Source organism: Eubalaena glacialis, chromosome 13 (assembly GCF_028564815.1).
Source record: "Eubalaena glacialis isolate mEubGla1 chromosome 13, mEubGla1.1.hap2.+ XY, whole genome shotgun sequence".
NCBI lineage: Eukaryota > Metazoa > Chordata > Mammalia > Artiodactyla > Balaenidae > Eubalaena > Eubalaena glacialis.
In genome coordinates, this window is record NC_083728.1 from 15,153,422 (window position 1) to 15,179,978 (window position 26,557).

General features: G+C 40.8%; 1 protein-coding gene across 3 annotated transcripts in view; it reads left to right on the forward strand.

Annotated features, from left to right (window-relative positions):
- The first annotated feature begins 1,377 nt into the window (after positions 1-1,377).
- Positions 1,378-26,557, forward strand: part of NCOA5 (nuclear receptor coactivator 5) — a 30,926-nt gene continuing 5,746 nt past the window's right edge. For 2 of the 3 annotated variants that reach the window (XM_061209252.1, XM_061209254.1), the window contains exons 1-5: positions 1,378-1,501; positions 13,987-14,053; positions 22,688-23,014; positions 24,340-24,476; positions 26,018-26,144. In XM_061209252.1, coding sequence (XP_061065235.1) covers positions 14,016-14,053; positions 22,688-23,014; positions 24,340-24,476; positions 26,018-26,144 — 629 coding nt within the window. In that variant the 5' untranslated portion in view covers positions 1,378-1,501; positions 13,987-14,015. The remainder of the gene's footprint in view (positions 1,502-13,986; positions 14,054-22,687; positions 23,015-24,339; positions 24,477-26,017; positions 26,145-26,557) is intronic. The other variant, XM_061209253.1, reaches the window with a different exon arrangement.

Genomic DNA, 26,557 nt, shown 5'->3' on the forward strand with positions numbered 1-26,557 from the left:
TGAGTCAGTGTGGTTTTTAACCTGACCCAGAAAAGGATATCAGGAAAGCAGGTGAATCCACAAAATCCTGAGCCTTCTCACCTAGAGTGAGTGAACAACCTGGGATAAAGGGGAAATTCTTGGGGGTAGAAGTCCCTATCTGCCTTCAGAACCTCTCAGTGGAGGCGGAAAAAACCACACAGCTTCCATTTTCCCAGGTGCCATGATGAATTATAGGAAGGATCTGAAGGCCAAACATATCTGTTCATAGGCATCAGACACACCCTATACTATTCACAAGGAGAAAGACTAGACAAAAGAGTGGATCCCTATTTCTTTCCTTCAGTTATTTTTGTTTGTACACAAGTGTGATTATTCACCTAATTCTCCCTCCACTGCCCAGTATCTCCAAGATAGCAGGGATGGGTCTGCCTTTGCTTATGATAGTGCCTAGCAGGTAGGTGTATAATAAGTCGTAGGGCCACCTACTAGGTGTATAATAAACATTCAGTGAATAAATTAGTGAAGGAGGGAGCATATGAGTTGGTGTCAAAGAAATCTGATTTCCCATAGTGTACAAATTTCACAGCCACCATTTTTATTTTGCATGAACTATTCACAAGGAGAAAAACTAGACCCCATGGGGTCTGGGGCATTTCCTAACTAATAAAAAAGCCTACCTGATTCACATAGCCATCGGTGTGATTAATAGAGTGTATTTAAAATTGTGTGAGCAAATTCTATTCCCTGTGACAAATATATTCTACAGATTAAATGAACAATACAACATTTTACATGCTTCACCGTCAACAACTACATTCTGGGAAATTTCTTTTTGACACTGAATGAATATTCCAGAAAGAAATAAATAATTCAAAAAGAATCTGTGACTATATCACCAGAATCCTTTTGCCTCTTGTTAGTGAAACTAATAGGACACACAGCCTCTTTAACTGTAAATTTAAATAAAACATTTTCTCTACCTCTCTGCTCTCTTTGTTCCTTGTGATCCGCAGATTACGGGAATATATATACTAGTCTCCAATACACACATCTATAGGTGTTGAGTTTTATGCAAGACGAAATCAAGGTATTCTAGGATTTAAATGATCTATTTCCACAGTTAGAGAGGAAAGAAAGTACTCTGAACATCAGAAGAAAGGCGAAGCCCTTTATGGGGAGGGGACCAGGCCTGGGACCCATCCTCAGCCGGGGACGCCGTTACTAGGCAACCCCTCGCGTTCTCAACCACCGCCCGAGCCACTTCCACGCCCTCATTGCTAAGGAGATCGACGCTCCAACTCAGCCCTGCCGCAAACCTGCGCGCTCTTGCGACATTGCCGCGCCTGCCGCTGCGTGCGCGCCCTCTGCCCCCACTCTCCGCCCCGGCCGCCATTGCCTCGTGCCCGCGCCGGTCGGTTGGTGGCGCCTTTGTCCTACGGCGGGCAGGTGGGCTGAGGCGGAGGCGGCAGCGGCGGGCCTAAGGCGAAGAAGCGGCCGGGAGCCCGCCGCGCTGGTAGCGGTGAGTGCCGGGAAGCGGTGGCCGTCCGCCGAGGCGTGGGGCTGATGGGCAGGCGGTTGAGGGGGGACGGGGCCGGATGGGGAGGCTGAGGCGGGAGGGCCCGCTCGACGCGCGGCCGCGGCCTCGCCTCCTCTCCGGGTGCGCGCGGTGCTGCGCATGCCTGGTGCGGGGCGCGGCCTTCTCTGGCTCCCGTCGGGCACAGGCCCGGCCAGTCGGGGCGGCCGGAGGTGGGCTCCGGGCGGGCGGCGCCGCATTGCCGCCTCCAGTCTGTGCTCGACCCGCCGATAATAGTCCTCCGGGCTCCTCTGTAGGCTAGGGCTGCACACCCCGCGCCCCCTTCTCGAAACGTGAAGTCGCTCGCCTGCGGGTCCTCAGCGAGTCGGTGGCGCAGTCGGGATTCGAACCTGGGACGAGGTGGCCGGCCTCGCCGGGCGTTCCGCCGGGCGCGGGGCGCCGGGCGGCGAACCGAACGCTCTGTCCCCCATCGCCGCCGCCCGCCTCGCGGCCCCTTGACAGCATCGTCGAGGCGTCTCGTTGTTATGTGACACTCTCCCCCCACACACCCGTTTTATAACGCGGACCCGGGTCCAGAAAACGGGGAAAGCAACCGGGCCCGCGGTTACCCTGGCAACTAGCGACCGAGCCAGCGTCCCAACCGGCTGGCTCTCTTTCTCTGGACCCCGGGCACTTTCCGCAACCCGGACGACCCGCCGGGGGCTTTTTTTCGAACGGCGTTTCCCCTGTTTCAGTCTCTCGCGTTGCACTTTTATGTCCGTGTACCCATTGTACTGCTGTTTATTTACCAAATGTTACTTTTTTCTTCTTTAAACTGACTCTTTTTTTTTTCTCCTTTTTAAATATATTTGTTTAAGGTGGAAACGTAAATCACGAAGCGTATGATGGAAAGCCAGTTCTTTTCTAATGCTCATAAAGAAATAAATACTTATGTATTAAAATAAACAGTGCGTCCTGATTCCTCCTGAAATTATTCTGCGTTCCACGCTCTGGGAAACGCTGCGCTAGGAGTATGGGGTTAATTGTGGTCCTTCTGCGTTTAGCTCTGTGCACAGAATTGTTCCCTGAGGCATAGCAGATTCCATGAAATGCCCCAGGGTCTTCGGGGATAATAATGTTGTAAGCTTTCTCGTTGTGAACTGTTCTCGTTATTGACTTAACGCGGGATAGTCCCAGAGAGCTGCAGGGACTGTGCGCTCAAGGGCACCCGGTGTGCCTCCTCGGTTTTCTTGTAGCATCGTGGTGTGGTAGCTACCGGACAGTTCAAAAAAGATGTTTCTGCAAACGCCGATGGATTTGGTTTTTGACAACTCTAGGTTTAATGTTTTCTGTATGAGTCAGTCTGGGTGTGAAAACTAACTTTGGTGTTGACTTTTCCAAAACAGTAAAGCCCAAGCTTTGCGCTGTGAATATTGGAGATCACTTGGCTATATGTCGACATCAGTTTCTTCCTTCATTCTGATTTCTTTGCCTTTCTTTTAGCTCATCTGTCACTCTCCAGATATTCTTTGAAACCTCTGACAGTCTTTTAACCTAAAACATAGAAACAGTGATTTTCCTTGTAGGCTGTGCTGGAGAAGGCCCAGTGGAAGGAATTTTTCTAGGCGCAGGTTGTTCAATGGCACACGCCTCTGAACCCCACACTTTGAAGGAGACATTGGTGAATTAACTTATTCATTAGTTAACCATCTGTTCCTATTTGCAGTCTGTTCATAAGCTCTGTTTTTGTGTGTGAGATAGTAGATTGACTTTAACTCACTGAGAGAAGTCAGCATAGGCCATTCAAGGGTTTTTTTCCCTCAAAGGCTGTGTAAAAAATCCATATTCCTTGGGATTACTTTGTATGAGCACAGTGTAGAATTTACGGAAGGCTAAGGTAATTTTCTTCACATTTCTAAGCAGCAGTCCTGTGTGGAGAAGAAATGAGAATTTTATTTTACTCCAGTCAGTTTCAGAACTTCAGCAAATGGAGCCTCATCTACCAGTGCTCAAAGGCTAAGAATAAACATTTTTTGGAAAGGCTTTAGAAGTCTGATGAGAAAGAGCACCTGATGGTTTGAAACTTCATTTTAAATAACCATTGCAAGCATTCATTCTCTATGGCCTGCAGATGGCAGTGCCTTTGTACAGCTTATTATTGTGCAAATTGTTGGAGTTCAGTTGTGCTTTTAAGAATGGAAAGCCTTTGGAGGAAGTACATTTAATATTTTATTCTGTTCTGTTTACATTGTTTCTTTGTTTCTGACTCTCCACACTAGGAATGAAACATCTATTTCCTACACTCACTATTACTCTTGGTGGTAATGATAACATACAACCAGCAGTGCTTATGATTCACAAAGCAGGTTTACAAATACCAACTCATTTTCTCCTGCCAATCCTCTTGTGAGATAGGTAGACCAGTCTTATTGTTATATCTTTTTTGCATATGAGGAAACAGTGGCTCAGAGAGGTTATATTTCTTGCCCAAATAACATATTAGTAGAACATATTCAAGAAATTATTGAAGGTAAAAGATTTTGTGGTCAAGCAAAATTGGGAAATGTTGAGGTAAAGCATTGCTCTTACTCCAAAACTTCTCAGAAGCTTTAATATACTAAACATGTGCAACGTAGATGTCCAAGAGAGGGAAGGTATTGTGATGCCTTTCTCTTGCTCTCCTCCCATGAACATCCTGTGGTAGTAGTGTTCCCCCAAACTGACCACTCTTTCTTCTATTCTCGGTTTGCTCTCTGTACCTTGCCGTTAACTAATGATTACCATATGTCTTTAAGACAAATACTTTTAAAGCTCTATCAGCCTTTTTGTGCCAAAAGATTTGTCCTGTGAACAGCATACACATTGTCCAGACTATTCAGTTACTTGAAGTAAACTATCAAGAAGTTAAAAGAGCAGTGACCAACAGAAAATTACCCTCTGTAATTCTCATTAATGAGAGGCATTAAGGAAAGGATCAGGGTAAGGTCACTGTCTGAAGCAGCAGCACATTAGGGAAATATGAACTATACTGACAGCTAAATATATAATACCAGCATGCCTGCTGCTTTTTAATACGAGTATTTATAGGGATGGTCATTTTCATTCTTTATCCTGTCACTAAAAAATAAAAGATAATAGGTCAACTGGACCAATTACTTTTATGTTAAGAAAATAATTCCCCTCAAAGAATCAGAACTTTTCCAGACCATAAGCCTCTTTTCCCTTTATTTCATGTTCAGAACAACATTATTGTTGACCTATGCAAAGACCAACAACTTTAGGCAAAGAGCAGGGGAACTTAAGTTGCATTAGTGAACAGTTATAAAGCGGAGTGTCTTATAACTTTAGTTCTAAAAAATATCTTGAGTGGTCCCCTGGTTTGGATCTGGAATGATTGAATTACTGAAGGTTAGGTTGATTTTGCAGCTAGTGGGCAAGCTTTGAAGAACTTTGAATTATAAGTACTTTGGCTTCAAGTTGCATATTTAATCATGCAGTTGGAGATGGAGATAGTAATAACAAGTATTTAGGGTCAGAGGTGATACCAGAAATTTATTTTTAATCTCTATTCAGAAATTACTTTTGATATCCATAAGAAAAAAATAGGAAAAACATGACTTTCACTCAATTTTACAACTTAGAGTTATAAATATATAATTGAACTTTTTTGCAGCCTTTGGTAAACTTACATTAGGACAGCATCAGAGTCACTAGAACAGCTTTTTGGAAATACAGATTCTTGGCTGCAGCTCCCCACCCCAACTCCTAACTGACCGATCTTTGGAAGAGGAAGCTGGAGAATCTGCCTTTCAGAAGCCACCCATGCAGTTTTTATGTACATTAAAGTTTTGAGAACCCCCGATTTAGGACTTTAGAAAATGAGCTTTCACTGGAAATGGAAGGTTGAAGCAGATTCTAGTACTAACCTATTTGTATAAGATTACTAATGGGAATTGACAGCTCTGGTTTATGGTTGAGTTTCCGTTAATGCATTTGTTTTAAGAGAGACATTTTAACTGTAAAATGATTTTTGGCTTCATAGTTTGAACTAGAGGTAAGAAGAATAGTTACAATGTCTGGAGTTTTCAATATTTTAATCCCTTCCATTCACATCAGTCAGATGCTTTCACCTTATTGAGAAGAAAGCATACCTACCAAGATTGCATGGTCTGCTTAATAACTTTAGATTTGCTTCACTTTGCTTGTAATAGTGTGAATGTGAAATTATATGCATGTGTCCATTTTTCTCTTTGTTGCATTTAGATATGAAAACAAAATGCCTCAGAAGTTCTAACCCCTGCCAGCAAAACTATACTGACAGCTCTAGTTTGCAGAATTTAGAGAGAACTTTAATGGGTAGTTTGACCTTTTTTAGCCAAAGAAGTAGATAACATGCTATTAAAAAGTGGCAAGCTTGGTGGTTAATATTTTTCCTGCCAGTTTATAACTACAGGATTGGAAAAAGAAGCTTAAATTTTCAGGATACTTTTTAAATGATCAGATGAAATTGAAGGGAAGTGATGGACTGCACACTCCTTGTGGGGGGAGGGGGCACTGACCTTATAATTGGATATTATAATTATTACCTTTGGCACTATGGAAACTTGGGTTGATCCCATTTCCTTTGGAGGTTGCTATGTGATTATACTTTCTATACTGTTTTCAGGGATTGTATTTTTACAGATTTTAGCCATTGTGACATGTTCTTTGTAACATGTTTATGAGCTATTTCCCCTTGAACACAGGAGTTTAGAAGGGTTTCTAAATGGAGAACCTAATTATATGTTATGCATAAACTGCAGGGATAGATAATAGAGTAGTACCGTAGTTCCCAAATACCTGCCAAGAATCACCTGAGAAACTTGTTAAAATGCAGATTCCTAGGCTTCATCCTCAGATTCTAAAAGTTTGAGAAGGGGTCTAGGAATCTGATTTTTAAACATCTTCTCAGGTGGCGCTGATGTATCTTCATTAAAGAAATGTGATGTGGAGAATGAAAAGAATATATATATAAACGGAGGGAGAGGGTGAGGAGTTGTTTAATGGGTATAAGAGAGTTCGTTTTGCAAGGTGAAGAAGTTCTGGAGACCTGTTGCACAACAGTGTGAATATGCGTAACACTACTGAACCGTACACTTAAAAATGGTTAAGATGATAAATGTATATGATGTGTTTTTTATCACAATTAGATTTTTTTTTTACGATATTAGAAAAAAATGAGGAAGAGTGGTTTGTTGTTTGTTTCTTCCTAATCAGTGGATTGTTGATATTAAATACTGATTCCTCTGGCCATCCGTTCATTTTATATCCCTTTATTGAAGGTGAAATCATAACGTTTTAAATATTTTTCTCCCACATGGTCCCTTCAGTGTCAAACCAATGATCCTTGAAGGACATGATTATAATGGGCAGTATTTTGAATGTCTGAGGTTTAAATACATTCTTTTTTTTGAATATACATACAGTAAACCTTCATTAATTTGGCTTCACTGAAACTCTGTTTATGGTAGTTCAGTTCATAGCCTCCTAACAGGCCCTCTTGCCACCAATTTCTTCCTTTGCCATGGCAAAGTTTTTTGTTATCTAGTCTACTCTGGCTTGCATCTGTAATTCCTCTCTTTTCCTGCTCCTATCCTCCCATCCCCTACATTAAACTCCTACGGTATTTCTAACTTATGTCCTTCACACCACTCCTTTCCCTTTGCATGTACTGCAGTGACTTCTCTCTTTCTGGTAAACTTCTACTCATTCTTCAGGACTCAGTTTAAATGTTACTTTTAGGCCTTCCCACCTCCTCCACCTCTCCCTTGCCCCCTGTTCCTCCCAGTCTTCTCTCTGCCCTGCCACACACATAAACATAGTTAGGCCTTCATTATCTCTGCCACAATCCCACTTTAAATTATATTGTGATTATCTACATACCTGTGCCTCTCTCCTTTATTAAGCAGTGAACTCCTTTAAGGCAGAGACTTTAGCCTTGTTGTTTCCGTATGTCTTAAGACCTAGTATAGAGTGTGACACGTGGTATGTATAGAAGCATTTGATGTACTGTACTTTTTAAGTTCATTAGTTTTAAGGATCTCTACTTGTACAGTTTACTGAAATTTTACCTGTTTTAAATAAACCTGTATTTTGAATTTTTTGTAGGTACAACTTTTTTAGTAGTTTAGATTAGCTCAACCTTTGTCAATCCAAATTAGTGAGCTTTTTCTCTTAGCTGATCATCTTGAATCAATATAACTAATACAGGTAGAATATCCACTTTATCAGGTTCAGAGAAATTAAGTGACTTGACTAAATCCACCCCCACCCCCGCAAAGTAGGACTAGAACTCAGATTTGCTGATCCCAGCCAAGTGTTCTTTTATCAAAAGAAGTCAAAAGGGCCGAAAATTAAATGTTGACAGAGAATTTTTGTCTGAGGGGTTGAAGTGAATAGAATGTCGGTAGCAAAAGCCAGAAACATTGTGGTTTGAGGTGATAGAAATCGAAGTTGTAATTGAATAAGTAGGTCCTATCCTATTGAGTGTCTGGGGCACTTACACATTGCAGTGATCAGCATAGACTGTGCCTTTTCCAGATTCCATCAGCATTTGATCAGGGAGTCCTCGCCAGTATTCAGAATGGAAATCAGGTCTTTCTACTCCCTGTTGGAGTCAGCATAACATGTTTAAGCACTTTAGTGTCAGACACACCTGGTTTTGAGTTCTAGCTCTGCCTTTTGATCATCTTGTGACCTCAGCTAAGTCACTTAATTTCTCTAAACTTCAAATTTCCTCATTCACAAAATAGAGATCGTGATAGTACTTAACTCCCAAGAGTCGTAGAAAGGATTGCATGAGATAATGCACATAATGTTCTTATACAGGCTCTTTCCCCCATTCCTGTTCCCTGGAATAATATTCTAATACCGTTAAGGATATAATAATTATTTTAATTAGAAATTGAAAGAGATAATCAAATATGAGGGAATGTGTAGTTTTCAAAGTGAGCTTAAAGGATTGATTTAGAAACAGCAAGCAGGGCATTCTCTTATCCCTGACTCTTTACAGTGTAACTCATTATAATATCCCTGATGTTACAATGTATCATCAAAGTCATCTTCATAAATATAGTTTCAATGAGAAGTCCTGTCCTTTCCCTTCCCAATTTTAGGAGTTACTGTGTGATATCCACTGTCTCATCAGTATGGTTTTCCAAGTAGCATCATCTTTGTCATCATGTATCTCCAATTTAATAATTCCTGATTGTTGGTTGGTTTTCAACTAGACCTTTTGGCAAGCTGTATTTCATTTGTAATCACTTATTGAAATTGTAGTGAATTCCCTGGCGGTCCAGTGGTTAGGACTCTGTGCTTCCACTGCAGGGGGCCTGGGTTTGATCCCTAGTCAGGGAACTAAGATCCTGCAAGCCCTGCGGCGCAGCCAAAAAAAAAAGAAGAGAAAAGAAAAGAAATTGTATAGGCTTCTGGGTTATTTCAACCAGTAGTGGTACTGTCAAATGTTGTGGTTCAAAATGCACTTGTTTACAGTTGTTCTCGCTGTTTTCCATTGTGATAGTCTTTGAAGTATAAAAATTGGTTTTAAGGTGAAAAGAATTATTTTACAGTGATACAATTTAAAAATAGAGCATGGGGCTTCCCTGTTGGCGCAGTGGTTAAGAGTCCGCCTGCCAGTGCAGGGGACACGGGTTTGAGCCCTGGGCTGGGAAGATCCCACATGTAGCGGAGCAACTAAGCCCGTGCGCCACAACTACCGAGCCTGTTGTGCTCTAGAGCCCGCATGCCACAACTGCTGAGCCCACGTGCCACAACTACCGAAGCCCACGCACCTAGAGCACGTGCTCCGCAACAAGAGAAGCCACTGCAATGAGAAGCCCGTGCGCCGCAACAATGCAGCCAAAAGTAAATAAATTAAAAAAAAAAAAAAAATAGAGCAAAGCAGTTTCTGATACTATGAATGAAACATGCATTTTTATTTATAACATATCTAAGAACCATTGTGTGAACCCTGTCTGGCATATTAGTCTAAAATAAAATTGTAGATTAGGCATTGTGTCTTCCTTTGGGAGTTCTTTACCCCATTCTTTTGTGATTTAAAATAGCTCTGCCACTTCCTGTATAACATTATGTTTTCCAGATTTTTTTCCCATTTTTTCCTTTTATGTAAATCCCTTCAATTGATGCTGTTTTTCTTGTCTAAAAATTCTTACCTGAGTAGTACTTTTAACTGTTTTCACCCCTTGGAAATCATAGATATTCAGGTGAAAGTTAAGCACCTTGTGGTGATGGTGATTTTGAATGGCATTCACATTGCTAATAAATTGACAAAGTATAGAACTACCAACCAAACTGAGGTGGAAGAGACACTAAGAGACTGAGTTGACCCGGATTAAATAAAGCAGGAGGGAAAAGAAGCACCATTTCTTCCCTTTTCTATGCAGAGGAGGCATCCCACCTCCCCTTGGAGGCTCTTAAGTTACCATTGCCCTCTTGTTAATTATATTCTCTCCAATTTTGTTTCCCACCTAATGTCCAGAAAGATTCCCAAATTGTCTTTTCCATCTGTTTTCCCTTCTCCTTTACATTAATATTTCTGTTTCCTTGGTGTAGATTATGTATCTCAGTAAGGATTAAGAAATAAAATAATCTAATTCAACTAATTAATACAAAAGCCTCCTTTACCAGTCCCAGTATTTGCATTTTCAGAGAGAAACTTGTTCAAATGAACCTCCAATTGATGAGTTTTCAAATTGTGTGACAGAAAATTGGGATGGGGCAAGGTTTCTTTTTCTGATTCTTTAAATCTTTGCTGTACCATGATAAGCTCCCTGAAGTTATTTCCACTTTTGGTAGCTTCCGTAGTCTTCCTGTATTTCTGAACTCCTAGGTTTTCCAAAAGTTCTGTGTGCACATATGTTAGGATTTTTTCTGTATGGGAATTGGTGGTGATGATAGTTTTTCATAACTCTCACTGAAAACCTCTCCACCTCTACCCTAACCTGAGCAGTGAGTCCTCTTAGATGGCAATGAGACTATCAAAATTTTCCAGGTCTCATTTTCTCCATATCTTACTCAAGGTGGAGGTTTAAGGAACTCTTAAAGAGGAATGAATAAACAAACACTTGACATACCACACTAAAAGTTTGCTAACTCCTAAAATTAAGAAAATAGTCTAAGAATTTTCTTTTTTGCAAAAGAAACATAAGCCACACCATCCAAATATAATTCCTTTGGAGTACTCCATGAAAATAGATACTAGGAGGCAAATTACAATCAGAATCGTTTAAAGATATAATCTTGAATTTTTAAATCTTTCAAATGATTGCAAAAAAATTTCACCAACTTCAAAGGAAAATATGTACCTCATTCATTCTAACTGGAACCAGTTTTGCTCCAAAGGTGTATGGTACATGACTACTTTGGTCTCCCCAGTCCTATATATAATGGCCCTCACAGAATTGGATATAATTATACAATGTAGTAGTCCTTTTCATATGATGGGGGCAAAATTATATAGTATTTATAGACACCAATTAGAGTAGTACCATATGTTCCATACTGTCACCTAAACATTTGCCAGGTCAAGTCAATGTTTAGATGAATTTTCTTCATTCACAAGGCCATTTAATAATACATGGGACACATGAAAGAATGCTCAACATCATTAATCATTAGAGAAATGCAAATCAAAACGACAATGAGGTATCATCTCACACCGGTCAGAATGGCCATCATCAAAAAATCTAGAAACAATAAATGCTGGAGAGGGTGTGGAGAAAAGGGAACACTCTTGCACTGTTGGTGGGAATGTAAATTGATACAGCCACTATGGAGAACAGTATGGAGGTTCCTTAAAAAACTAAAAATAGAACTACCATATGACCCAGCAATCCCACTACTGGGCATATTCCCTGAGAAAACCATAATTCAGAAAGAGTCATGTACCAAAATATTCATTGCAGCTCTGTTTACAATAGCCAGGACATGGAAGCAACCTAGGTGTCCATCATCGGATGAATGGATAAAGAAGATGTGGCACATATATACAATGGAATATTACTCAGCCATAAAAAGAAATGAAATGGAGGTGTTTGTAATGAGGTGGATGGAGTTAGAGTCTGTCATACAGAGTGAAGTAAGTCAGAAAGAGAAAAACAAATACAGTATGCTAACACATATATATGGAATCTAAGGGAAAAAAAAAAAAAAGAGGTCATGAAGAACCTAGTGGCAAGATGGGAATAAAGACACAGACCTACTAGAGAATGGACTTGAGGATATGGGGAGGGGGAGGGGTGAGATGTGACAGGGTGAGAGAGTGTCATGGACATATATACACTACCAAATGTAAAATAGATAACTAGTGGGAAGCAGCCGCATAGCACAGGGAGATCAGCTCGGTGCTTTGTGACCACCTAGAGGGGTGGGATAGGGAGGGTGGGAGGGAGGGAGATGCAAGAGGGAAGAGATATGGCAACATATGTATATGTGTAACTGATTCACTTTGTTGTAAAGCAGAAGCTAGCACACCATTGTAAAGCAATTATACTTCAATAAAGATGTTTAAAAAAATAATAATAATAATAATACATGGAATCCTGCTGGGAAATATGGTACCTATTTATTTATTTATTTATTTTAAAATAGCTATTTGGTTGCTCCAGGTCTTAGTTGTGGCAAGTGGGCTCCTTAGTTGCGGCAGGCAGGCTCCTTAGTTGCGGCTCGTGGGCTCCTTAGTTGTGGCATGCGAACTTTTAGTTGCGGCATGCATGTGGGATCTAGTTCCCTGACTAGAGATTGAACCCAGGCCTCTTGCATCGGGAGTGTGGAGTCTTATCCACTGTGCCACTAGGGAAGTCCCTATGGTACCTGTTTAAAAGAATCTGCACACCACTAACACCACTCCCCATGTATTCCAGAGATACTTTGAAAACTACTTAAATAAAGACGTTACATTTGTCTCTGAATCATAGTCACCGTATATTAGAAAGCAGTACAAAGTAAGTGAGCAGACTAGGTCGGTAGGCCCTTCTAAACCTGAACTGATACTCTTCACAATTACATATAAAAGGAACTAGATACTCCCTGTAAGACATGTCATTATACAACATGTAATTCAGGCCTTAGTGAACTTTAAGGGTTGTAACTTGTGACATGCAGTACCAAACCCATGGTCAGGTATTACTGGCCAAGTCCTTTAGAGAACGTATTTTGTTACCTTCAGTTTGGTCAAAAGCCATTCTCCTAAAGGTAATGGACTTTGACTTAAAATGGAATTGAAGATCATTCTCGCTTGAACAGGAACTCAAAAGTTGGCAACATAGCAGGGTAAAGGCTATACAAGACCTTTTAAGTTTTGTTATTACTGTGGTCTTTCACATGATAAGATTCTGGTTAGAATTTTTCAAACACATAATTACTATTTTAAAGCACTCTATGTAAGTGCTTAATACCATTTAATGTCATTAGATACACTGTTAACTGCTTAATATGGAACAAGGGGAATAAAATTACACTGCAGCAGAAAGCAGTTTTATTTCTCCATTTACTAAAGTATGAAATCTTTAATGTACTTATTTATCTTTAAGGCATATAAAAATTGTCAAGTGTTATCTTTGGGCATGGATTGGTACTTTAGATACTTCATCAGTTCTTACTTACGTAATGGTGTTTTTATTATTCAGTTTTTGCAGAGCAGGTTTGTTTTGTTTTTAGCAGGGAGGCTTTAACTGCACAAATTGGCTTTCTGTAAGTTTGTATGTTTCCACTGTTCTTTATCTGGTTGTGTATGCTAGGCTTCTGTAACGAAAACTTATGATGAGTGTTTTGTTACCTAACCTTACTATACCAAATGCCAGTTTTTATTCTTAGGTACTTACCTATGAGGGTTATAGATGTTAACATGTCATATACTTTGTTTAGAAAATAATAAATTTCTTTCCTACATGTCATCCTGGGAGATTCTATCCAGTGGAATGCAACACAAGGCAAACTAAAAGGAGGCCCTGCTTCTTGGAATATTCGAAGTTTTAAGACAGTGGATTCCAGCCATTACTTCTTTATAGCATAAAATGGAACTATTTGCCTTTGCTCTTTCTTTTTTTTTTTTTTAATTCTCTTTCTTCCTTTCTCCTCCCTCAAAAAAGAATCTTACAGCTGGTTCTCCAAGAGTTTAGAAGACAACCTTTTCCCCTTTCAGAGGGGGCAGTTGTTAGGTTTAGGCTTGGCATAGTGTTAAAGCATTGACATAATCAGTTTTACACAAATTACGTGTTAGCTAGAAAACTGAGGGACATTCCCTATGAAGCCATGAAAATGTACTGCCATAACTTAATAAAAATTGCCCAAGTGACTGTGCGTCTGCTGAATGGATTTTCTTACACCATCTGGTTGTCATTGTAGTTTTTTTGTTGTTGCTTTCATTTGAAATGTGCTGATGATCTTGTTTTTATTCCGTAGCATTGAACAGATGGGTTGATTATTCTTTTCAGATATTAATAAGGCAGCGGAAAGAAGAAATATGAATACGGCTCCATCAAGACCCAGCCCCACACGAAGGTAAAGTACCCTGAAGCAGTGAGTTACCTTGGGAGAGTTGGGCTCTGGGGAGTTAAGCCCAACTTCGTACATCAAGGGTCTTTTCTTCCCCCCAACAAATCAGAAACGCTCAAGCAAACAATAAGAACATGAACCTTGTGTGAAGGGCCTTGCTGCTTTTTTAAAACTTACATCAGGAGATGCAGAGGAAGCTTTGTGTTTTCCGTGACAAACCCAGCAAGTTCAGCTTGCAACATAAGTTGCAGGCGATTGGAAGAGGATAAACCTCTGTCTGTCCCCAGCTCACGTGTCAATGGGAGCCTCCACAGCAGGAGGAGTGCCCGAGGGTCATTGGTGTGTGCTGCGCTGCACTGCAGCAGGCAGCAGAGATTCGACTCTTCATTCCAAATGGCTGCTGGTCCAGATGTTAACCCAGGTTTACAGAAAGTGCTGCTTGAGAGATTGCTACTGTGCCTGTGCTGCAGATCCCCTGTGTGCTCGCATGCTTGGGTTACCTATCGAGGGGAAATAAAAAGGGCAAAAACACCCCACCTCTCAGAAGTCTCCCTTTTTCTTAGCTTTCCTGGAAATAAAAGGCATTTCCCCAGATGTTCTTCCACTATTTACAAAAGAGGTAGTCCTGATGTGTATCCTCAAGATGTGCATTAAATTGGTCCCTTCTCTTAAAGAAGAGCCTTATTAACGTTACCATTTATACCAAAGATGAGAATATTGTATTCAAGCTGTCTGGCTCCGTAAACAGCACACAAGTGGATGTAGTGTGTGCGGTTTTGTGTGAAATGCAGACATATATATCTCATATCTGGTGTCTCTTCATGGCCCAAGTGGATATTCAGTATGGGTTTTGCCTTTTCCCCTAAGTAAAACGCCAGTTTTCTGCAGTAAACTATGTACCTAACCTATATACCACAGTAAACTACATTTCATATGATAAACTGAACACTGCTGAGTACAATGAATCCTAGTCTGTACTGGTAGCTCCACAGGTCACTTAGGGATATACCCAACTAGCTGGGCATTTACACATAACATACGGCTGTCCTGCTTTGGAACAAAAACACCTATAGTTTGTTACCTACTTATAGGAAGGAATGGCTGCTGTGTGTTTGGTGTATATGCGCCCACTTGGATGTGAGGATATTTTCTAAGCTACCGGGATTAAATTACACGTGTCTATTCTGCAGAGTTCAAGCAGACCCTAGAGGCAAAGTAATGCTGCTGATTTTAGTTAGAGTCTTTGAGCACTCTGCCTGCACAGAGGAGTTGAGTCTGACACCACAACTATAGCTACACCACAGCTGTTAGGTGGATACCTTGGTCATCCATTGGTTTCACTGCAGAAATGAGCATATACATTGGTATTCTGTTTGTTCTCTCTAACACCATAAGGAACACCTGCAGCTTGCAGGTATATACTGTATTGATTCATTTTGTGTGTCTGTGTGAGGCTGCTAAAGAACATAAACGAATCCTGTAGAACTTCAGCAAATCCATATAATGTCTGCTTCCGTTGTGCTGCATCTAACCATGCTGCAGATGTTGGGCAGTCCCTTCTGTGTTGCTCCTTGTCGCCCCAATAAACATGGAATACAGGTGGCTAAGAGTTTGCATCTGTTGGTCAGAAATATGGGGCTCCACTGGAAGTTGTCGTTGCTAAATGACTTGAAAGGAGATACGGTGTACATCTAATTTCTAAGGAGCTCTAATGTGTGTGTTTCTGAAGTAGGTAGCTTACCAGGAGTGTGGAGTTGGTCACTATAAAACACTCCACTAGTAAAATCCTCCTCCTCTCTGTTGTCCCCATGATGCTTATGATCTCTAGGTAATGTTGGTGTGTTTCCACAGGCAAAAAAGGGGGGGTGCACATCGCAGAATACAGAGTAGTTCCCATTTGTGCTATGGATTGAGAAGAATATTTTATGTCATTCCATTAACAATATACCTAACCAGATGCTTTTAACATTTCCAGTTGATTGTAGGTATTCAACCTACATTGGCAACGTAGGGGAAATAACCAACTCACCTGGTTGGAATCCAATATAGCCATTGCCAGGGCAATTTATATTTTAAATTGCATTAAATTTAAAAGATTAATTTCATCCCAACCTAAAATGCCACTCCATAATTTCATCTGTAATAGAAGAAATATTTTTATGCTTTTTTTATTTTAATACCCCCCCGCAAGGAAAAACATACAAACAACATTGGAGGGGGCCTTTTAAAATGTTCTCCTTACCAGATTTACAAATATAAATACACGTTACTTTTATATACCTTTTAATATATCATCTTCCTCAGAAATAAATTCTAAAATGAGGTTGTTTGGGATGTGGATAGGGCTGTGGCTTCCCGCTTTATTTACAATCAATAGGAGGGACAGCTAGGCTAATTCAAATTCCGTTAAGAATCAGTCTTCCTTGGTGATAGTCCCTAACTGGATTCCTCAACATGTTGTTTACCATGATTAAGTTCCATATAGTCATGCTTAGTAAGGTTCGGGGAAGAGGATGTTCACATCTAGTAAAATCTTTTCTGGGCCCCATCTAAAAATCTAAGCAGAGTCCCAGGTTTTTTTACATTTAATAAAAATAAAAATTTTCAAACCTTAAAGCCAGATAAATTGAACATTGTATTCAGAATAGAACACTAACATTTTGATCATTGCCCTGATCACGTATTATCTCTTAAGATATACCAATAGGGTAGAAATAAAATACAGTAAGTAGGCAAGGTGTGTGGTTAGTCTGCAAGGGGCTAATCATTTCTCTGAGGGTGAACACTGGATAGCACTGTCTTTTTGGGTGCATGCTTCCAGTCAGAACCTTGAGATAATTCCAAGTGAAGCAGTATGTTGACAACAATCCAACTGCCTTCATTTGGCAACCCTAATCATTTTATATGCCCCCAGGCATAAGGAAATGCATTATTCACAGGAAAAAACCCCACTACCTATAGCAAACGTTTCCCTTAAGTTGTAACTCTGTGTCTTCAGTGTTGCTACTTTTAATAAGAGAATTGTTTTTAAGCATGTTGGCAGGACTTTTGTAACATCTTGTTTTGCTGGACTTTAACCTTGAGTGTCAAAACACCTCAGTATCTTTGGGAATTTTCACAGGATTATCACCTCTTCAAATGTCTCTGTAAGCCACGGTTTTGCTGGCTTTGCTCTCCCTTCAGTAATATGCCTCCCTAATGGCTCCAGCTGTCAGAATGTGGTTCTGACAATATTGGCCCAGCCAAGCACAAAATTCTGCATCAGGGATCCCTGCTCTGGATCAGATTTCAGCCTGAATTCTCATCATTTAATCCTTGGACCACTTCACTGGACTCCGTTGTATGCATTGAGTACATTGCATAGTTACCATGCAGCTTGTCTAGCATTGGTGCTAGGCATCAGTCCTTACCTTCCTCAGAGACTGGACCATGATTCTAGTCGTACCTCAGTTCTCAGTTTGCATCTTCAGCTCAACACTTCGGCAATCCAGTTCTGGAATATATCCTTATGCAGACGTGGCCTCCAAGTGAGACTCTCCATTTCCTAAACCTTCCTACATGACCTGAAAAAAAGCAAATAGAATTAACTTGTCTACATCAAGAACTCTGCAGAGAATTTCCCTATGTATTCGTGAAGGATGTTAGGCCTGGTGCCTCTTTGGTGAAAATCGTCAAGGATTGGTTCATCAAAAATAACCTAGTCATCATCATCTATATTTCAGTTCTTTAAAAAAGAAAAGAAATAACCTAACTGTAGATAAGTTTCTTATGTAGCCCGAGGTGATTTCTGTGTATCCACAGTGTTAATTCCTTTGATAACTGCTTGCTCCTTGGGTATGAGACAGCCCTAGCTCTAGGTGGGCTTCACAATTACAGATTGCAGGCTGTGATTACCTCTGCACTAACACTTAAAGAAGAGCCGTCAGTTCTCAGCAAGTGCTGCCTCTCTCTACCAACAGAAGAGTCGTATTTGTGTTTGAGAAAATCATCAGTGTGCTTCCTAGGGAGAAGCATGGGCACTTATAAAATTTGGATTTGTAATGTGTGATATCTCATTGCACCCCATTATCCTACCTGCACCTAATGGCAAAATTCTGTACAAGTCTGTCGTCTCTGTTTCTAACAGCATGGAGCGCATGGTGGGGGATCAACATCACACAGCAGCCGGCCATTTAGAGAATGGTATTTGTGGACGGTATCTGTGACAGAACAGAAGTACGAAGAGCTGATGAAGGATTTTTTTTCAGGAGCAAAAAAAAAAAAAGGCTGGCCTCCCAAGGAAAATATTACTGTGAACAGAAAGAAAAAAAGGAGATGCCAACAAAGAATAGGACAGAGGCCTTCCTCCCTAACCTTCTGTACAGCCAAGGCCAAAGAACACAATCCTGGGCTTGAGGTCTCAGTCTCTAGACAAAGAGAAGCTCAAAGTCCATCAGTTGTCCAAGATAATCATCATCAGTAAGCTGTCAAATGCCTAGTGCTCTGCATACCCCTGTTGTCCCCAGGAAGAGAAGCACTTCTACCAGAAGCACCTCACTTGCCATGGTTTTTCCCTTCACCCATCCCTCCTTACCTCTCAGATGTTTCCAAATGGTGTGACTTTATTTCTCTCAAGGCAAAGAGTATTTGGCCTTTTCCCCCCTCCTGCTGAATAGCTGAGGAATTTGCAACAGAATTTTAGTGGTTTTTATCATTTGCCTTCAGTTTGTGGACTCTGGTTCTGAAATTTCTTTAACTACTATTCAGTTTCTTTTTAGCCTCTAGTGACCTGGTACCTGAGGGTACAATGCATTGGTCTCCAGTTAAACACCTCTGGTACCGTGGGATGATATAGTGAACTGTATTCTCCAGAAACTTACTTCTAACCCACTTGTTATCGGAGGTCAAGCATCTCATTCAGCAGGCTTCATCCTTGCGGCACTCTGAACCCTGCACACTGTACCACCTTTTTGTTATCCGGTTCTTGCTTTGAGAAAGATGTTGGGGCCAGAAGCAGGAGCCCTTTTGTTCTGGGGAGTTCTTTGTTTGGGTTCTAAAGTGACCTTAAAGGGTTTTTTGTTTTTGTCTCCAGAAGAGCAGCAGTCTGCCATACTGCTCATCTTTTGGAGAAAGGAAAAAAGCTTTGCCTTTTCATTTTAGAGAATTACTATCCTCTCTGTCCCTGCTTCTACCACTCCTTTGGTTCTTCCCCATGTGAATATCGTCTCTTCTACATTTTTACCCAGAAGGTAATTGAGGGGAAATTTGTAGTTTTGTTGCACACAGACTTTAGATTCATTGAGGGTGGGAGAGTGCTTGCCTTCTCAAACTGGAAGCACGAACCCAGATTTTGGGAATCTAGGGTGCTATGGTCAACCTCCAGGGATAAACTCTTGACAGGTGAGTAAGGTATTTCAGTGGATTCAAAAGAATGAGCACCAAATATGGCATTTATAATTATCCTAAGTCTGTGAAAAACATGCTCTGACGTGGTGTTCTTATCCCTGTCCCCAGCCCTGTTTTCACCAGCCCACGGCTTTGTGTGTGGTCTGTGGTCTGTCGGGTTCATGATCTCTTTCAGCCTTGATTGCCAGAGAACACTTGAAATCTGATTCCACCTCTAATAACTGTTTCTAACTGCTCCCCAAGGCAGGTTTATCTGCCTATCATTAATCCAGAAATACTTTACAGTTGTCCCTTCCCATTAGATCCTGGGGATTTGCCCACATTATACACTAGATCAGATGTTACACGTGTTAGGCGGATTTATGTGACGTAATAAAATTTGAAGTAAGAATCTTGGTTAGTCTGCACTTTATTTTAATAGGAAAAATGTTTAGCTGTCCTCATTTAAATTCTCTAGTCTCCCATATGTTTGCTCCCACAAATCAGGAGTACTTGTGAGCCTTAAAACATATGACAAGGACTTTTCATAGAAGCAGAATTGGCATTTAAATTGTTTTTGCTGTGACCATGTGGATGAAGTGAAATTGAGGTTTTCTTCCAAGCTGAGGGCATCATGATGAATGCCCGTATGTGTAGTCATGGTAGATGACAAAACTATAAAGAAAACATGATGCCTGCTCTTGAGAGGCTTACATTTTAGTTGAACAATTCAATTCATTAAACATTTACTGAACTCTTTTCTGTGTCCTATGGATACAAAGCATTCGGAAGAGCTTACTGTTTGGTAGGGAAGCCATGTAAACAAATAACTACAGAACAGTATGATAAGTGCAGCAGTAGAAATATGTGTGCAGAGCAAGACTCATTTAACATATTCATGGAGCATCTGCTACATGCCAGACAATATAAACGTATGCGGTGGCTTTATCATGGAGAGTGAAACTGACAGTGCTTGTCCTCACGGACTTACAGTCTAAGGGCAAACAGACATTACACAGGTAAATTGATATGTGATGTCAAATTGTGATAAATGAGTGAAAACAAAGTGCTCTGAGAGAGAGTGGCCAGGATTTAGGGACAGAAGATAAACTTTTAAACTAACAGAATCAGGGAGTAAGGGATACTTCAGCCTGAGACCTGGAAAATGAGTATGGATTCGTTCCTGCTACTCAAGTAGAGGCATCAGGAAAAACCTTGACTAGTTATAGCTGAAAGGTCAGTATGGTAAGAAAGTGGTGAACTAGGGAGAAGGTGAGACTAGGTTGGAGAAGACAGGAGCCAAGGCCAGGGAGAATCTTACTTCAGTAGAGATTTTAGACTGAATTCAAAATACTGTGGGAAACCAGTGAAGGGTTTTATGTATGTAAAAGATCACTTCAGAGTAATCTGGAGAAAGATTGGGAAACAGGCAAGAGGAGAGGTGAGGCAAGACTAGAAGGCTCTTGCTGTGGTTTTGGGGAGAGATGGTTTGGGGTTGGCCTTCAGTGGTACCTTATAGAGGTAAAGAAATGGGCAGAATGGATATCAATTTCAGAGAAAGAGTTAACAGAATTTGGAAATGTGATTGGAAGAGTGGATGCGACTTTAAGGAAAGGATGACATCCAGTTTCCTGGCTTGAGCAACTGAGTAGGTAGATGAGATGGAAAAGCATGGAGGAGGAGCATATTTGTTGGAAAAGATCAAGAGTTCAGGGCAGGTTTTATGGAGGAGGTAATCCTTAAAGTGGGTCACACAAGAAGACGTTGTAAAAAGGTAAACCAGATCAAGATGAGTAATAGAAATAGTAAGTGCTCTAAGAGTTTAGCAGGAGGAGAGATCAGCGGTTACTAGAGATTAGAGATTTCTTGGAAGACATGGGACATGAACTTGCCTTTGAGGATTGGGTGATACCTGAGTTAGTGCAGGAAGAACATTCCATGTTGAAAAGCCGTATGAACAGAAATACTGAGATGCATAGCGTGAGTTAAATCATAAGAACAGCTTAAGTAGAACTAAGGAGGCTGGATCAGGAAATGGGGGAGAAATAATAAATGCGAAGGGGCCAGATCTGTTAGGGAAGGGTGCCCAGAAGCGTGATAGCCAAGCTGCAGTTGGTAACAGGTGGAAATTCAGATGGTTAATCTGGTATTTGCTGAATGAATTGAAATCTGGAAGATTGGGTTTTGGTTTTGGTTTTTGGAAACTCTTGGTGGTGCCAGCATAAAAATAAGAGTTTGGATTGAACTTAGAAATCCAATGAGAATGAACAAGAAAAACAGGATTCAAGTGACTTAATGGGGACAGAGAAGAAAAATCAGTTAACTTTCAAGAACTTAAACCATGGTAAATGGGAAGATGATTTTAGGCAGAAATGAAAAAGTCAGTCTGGGCCTGATTGGGTTGAATAAGAAGTTTAATTTTAGATATGTTGGGGATGAGTTCCCAGTTGGGTGGAATGTCTCATGAAGAATATTGAAGCAGATCAGGCCAAACATACCTGTGACTTCAAACACTTTTTTTTTTCTTGTTTTTGTTTTTTTTAAAACAAACAAAAAACACCTTGGCAAAAAGGAACCAGGTTCTACATAAACCTCAGACTGAGAGAGACCACTTCTCAATAAGTATGTTAAGAAGGTAGAGAAACTGAGTGTTCCTGTACCTGACTATATGTCTCATATTGTACTTCTTTCTTTTTTCCCCTTAATTTGATTAATCCTGCTAGATGTTTTAAGTGACGTTTTTTGTACTTTAAGGACAACGCCTTTGATCACCGTTACTTTGTATGAGATGGTGCCATTTGCTCATTTTTTCTTCATGAGTCTTGCCCCTTATTATCTCACACACACACACACGCACGCACGCAACGTTCCGCCTCTTTTTAAAGTCTCTTTCGAACAAGTCTGATGGGAGGAAATAGGTTCTGGGGGAAGACACTTTCACTTTGAAAACCTGTTGAGATAGAGATGATAGTTTGGCATGTATACAGAATACTGAATTACCCCCTGAAGCCTGATAAACACTATGATCCCAGTCAGAACCTTTGACTCTGGATCATACATTCTTCCCTCAATATCCTAATCTTTTGAGATTCTAGAACCTACTAGTCTTTATTTGCTGACCAGATGGTAACTATCCTTAAAATTTTAATCATGTTCTCACTGACTGCCGTATTTTAGAAAAAAATGCTTGGAGGGTGGGGGCTTCCTCCAATAAAGAGCTGAAAGGTTGGCTCCTTCAATTTCTTTGTCTTAGCATCTTCTTGCTGCCTCCCACAGGGATCCATATGGCTTTGGAGACAGCCGAGATACAAGACGCGATCGATCCCCCATTCGAGGAAGTCCAAGAAGAGAGCCCAGGGATGGCAGAAATGGCCGGGATGCTCGAGATAGCAGAGACATGCGAGACCCCCGAGATTTGCGGGACCACAGAGAGAGCAGAGACATTCGGGATCACAGAGACAGCAGAAGTATGCGTGATGCTCGGGACATGAGGGATCCTAGAGACTTTCGTGACCTAAGAGACTCCAGGGATTTTCGAGATCACCGGGACCCCATGTACGACAGATACAGAGATGTGAGAGACTCCCGAGATCCCATGTACAGGTACCTGTACAGCTGTTCCGCTTGGTTTTTTTGTAATAGTCTTTTTTATGTGTGTTCTGCTGAACTAATGGAAAGCTCTGTATAGCAGTGACTTTATCAGCCCTGTATTTCCAATGTCTATCAAATGGTAGATGTGCTGCTTAATAAATATTTGGTGAATGTGTGAATGATGATGAACTGTGCTTAGTGAATGAATCTGGGTCTCTCCCTGTGGCCTCTGAAAGGCAACATCGTGCAAATGGAAAAAAAGATGGAGTACAAATTGTTTTGGCCATGCAAAACCGCAGGGAAGATGCACAAATGGCCAATAAATACGTGAAAAGATGCTTGACATCCTTAGTTATCAGAGAAATGCAAATTAAAGCCATGATGGGATACCACTTCATACCTGCTAGGATGGCTATAATAATTTATTTTAAAAAAAGTGTTGGTGAGGTGTGGAGAAACTGGAATCCTCATACATTGCTGGTGAGAATGTAACGTAGTATGGCCACTGTGAAAAAGTTTGGCGGTTCCTCAAAAAGTTAAATATAGTAGAATTAATGATCCGTCAGTTCCACTCCTGAATATATATCCAAAAGAATTGAAAAGAGGAACTCACACAGATGAATGTGAATGTACATAGCAACACTATTCACAGTAGCCAGAAGGTAGACACAATTCAAATGTCCATCAATAGATGGATAAAAAAATGTGATATATCCATAAAACAATATTATTCAGCCATAAAAAGAAAGGTAATTCTGACACCTGGCTACAACCTTGATGGTCCTTGAAAACATTATGCTACGTGAAATAAGCCAGACAGACACAAAAGACAAATACATGTTTTCACTTAGATGAAGTATTTAGAAAAGGCAAATTCATAGAGACAAAGTAACAGCAAAGGGGGTTGAGTTTCTGTTCAGGGTGATGAAAAATTATTTATGTGGATTTTTTTTGATTTTTTTGTTTTGGTTTTTAACCACAATTTTTCAAAAGCACAGGGAAGGAGGCTTGGGGTGGGGGCATGGAATGGTTCCTCAAAACTAATATCAATAATTACTACCAGTTATTTTGTATTTACTTTAGGCCAGGGAGCTCACTTTATGCTGAGAGCTTTCTGTACATCCTCCCAGTCATTTTGGAAGGTAGGTTAACTCAGTCCCAGCCACAGAGCTGATAAGCAGTGAGTCCCAGATACTAATTTCGTTTGTCTGATCCCAAAGTCCTGTGCCTTACTGTGCTTTACTTCCTCACAGACAACTGGGTCTTGAAGAATTCTCTGTATTTGATGTTTGCAGGATAAGACTTGTAACTTTGCACACATTTCTTTAACTTTTCAGGAGAGAAGGCTCTTACGACCGATACCTGCGAATGGATGACTATTGCAGGAGGAAGGATGACTCTTACTTTGACCGTTACAGAGATAGCTTTGACGGACGAGGCCCTCCAGGCCCAGAAAGTCAGTCTCGTGCAAAAGGTAAAGTAGCAGAAACAGCACTTAGCACTGGTAGGACACTTTACAAAAGAAAGAGGAAGCTAATAACCAACTGGAAAGGGGCTAATGACTTCGCTAAGCAATTCACAAAAAGAAGAAATACAAATATCCTATTCATGTGTAGAGAACATTCAGCTTGAAAATCATTTTTAAAATGCGAAGTAGTACCGTCATCTGGTTTAGTCATCTAACAAGAAGAAATAAGTACGAAATTCCAGCAATAAGAAAAGAAATGAACAAAAGATGGGAGCAGAAGAGGTCGTTTGCTTTTTTTTTGCTCATTGACCAAGTAACTAAAACTGTTTGCATTACCTATGTAGTATGTGGGGTTTTTTGTTTTATGTATAATTTTTACCTAACAGCATTTACTTTTTAGGTAAAGACAAACATGTTTTTTATTGATAAAAGCCTTGATTTTCTCAATACATTCAATACATCTTTAAAGATTTTTAGATTGTTTTACACCTGGTCAAGTTAAGAACCTCTTTTCTATCTTTCTTTCTTTCTTCCTTCCTTCCTTCCTTTCCTTCCCTTCCCTTCCTTCCCTTCCTTTCTTTCTTTCTTTCTTTCTTTCTTTCTTTCTTTTTGGCTGCGTTGGGTCTTCGTTGGCTGCTCTCGGGCTTTCTCTAGTTGCGGCGAGCAGGGGTCACTCTTCATTGCGGTGCGTGGGCTTCTCACTGCGGTGGCTTCTCTTGTTGCAGAGCACGGGCTCCAGGCGTGTGGGCCCCAGCAGTTGTGGCATGTGGGCTAGTAGTTGTGGCTCATGGGCTCTAGAGCGCAGACTCAGTAGTTTTGGCGCACGGGCTTAGTTGCTCCGCGGCATGTGGGATCCTCCTGAACCAGGGCCCGAACCCGCATCCCCTGCATTGGCAGGCGGACTCTTAACCACTGTGCCACCAGGGAAGCCCAAGAACCTCATTTTTAATTTGTTAAAAAACTTACACTTTACTGCCTGATTTTGTTTGTTTGTTTGGGGGGGTGTTTCGTGTTTGTTTACTGCCTGGTTTTTTTTTAACAAATTACAATTACCTGTCAATAGGGGACTTAAATAGTTGTCCCAAAAATGAAAATTAGAATAATAATGAAATACCATCTTTTACCTATCAAGTTGGCAGGAGGTTTTTTTGGTTTGGTTTTTGTTTTGTTTTCTTTTTAATGACAATACTCAATGTTGACTAAGATGTGGAGAAATAGCACTAGGTGCTCCACCCCTGTGAAAGGATAAATTAGTAACAGCCTTTCTAGAGGGCATTTTGGCAGCATGTATGAGATTAAAACAACCACGCCATTTAATCCAGTCATTCCATTTCAATGAATTTGTAATAGTAAAAAACAATAATAAGGGTTATTTTTAGGAGGTAGTCTAGAGGATTAATTCAGAGAAAGTGTGTGTGTGTGTGTGGGTGTGTGTGTGTGTTATGACCTTTGCCTACAAGTAGTTCAGGATTGAAAATAAGGCCTGTGACTTATTTTCATAGAAAGGCACGGTCCATGTTTCAGTTTTCTCTGGTGTCATCCTGCAGAGCGTTTGAAACGTGAGGAACGGCGTAGAGAAGAGCTTTATCGTCAGTATTTTGAGGAAATCCAGAGACGCTTTGATGCTGAGAGGCCTGTTGATTGTTCTGTGATTGTGGTCAACAAGCAGACTAAGTAAGAACCCTTTGGATATTTTTCCTGAGTGAGGAGAAGGATCAGAAGAGAAATTCAGGCTCGTTGGCAGCTGTACCCACTTAACTTGGGCTGTGTACTCTGGCATTGTTATACTGTGTTAACCAGGGTTCTTTCACTTGTAGGTGATGGAAGACCCATTGCCAACTGGCTTAGGCCCAAAGGGAAATTTTTAGCTTGCTTGACTGGGAAGTTCAGGCATGGCCACATACAGGGTCACACTGTCGTAAAGACTTGGTCTCTCTATTGCCTTCACTCTCAGACAAGCTTTCTACTCAAAAAGGCAGAACAGCACTGGGTCTAGACATGTATCTTCTTAGCTTAGCAAACCAGTGGAAAGAGAGCCGCTCTTTCCCATTGCTTCCGCCTGAAGTCCTGGAATTGTTTCTCATTGG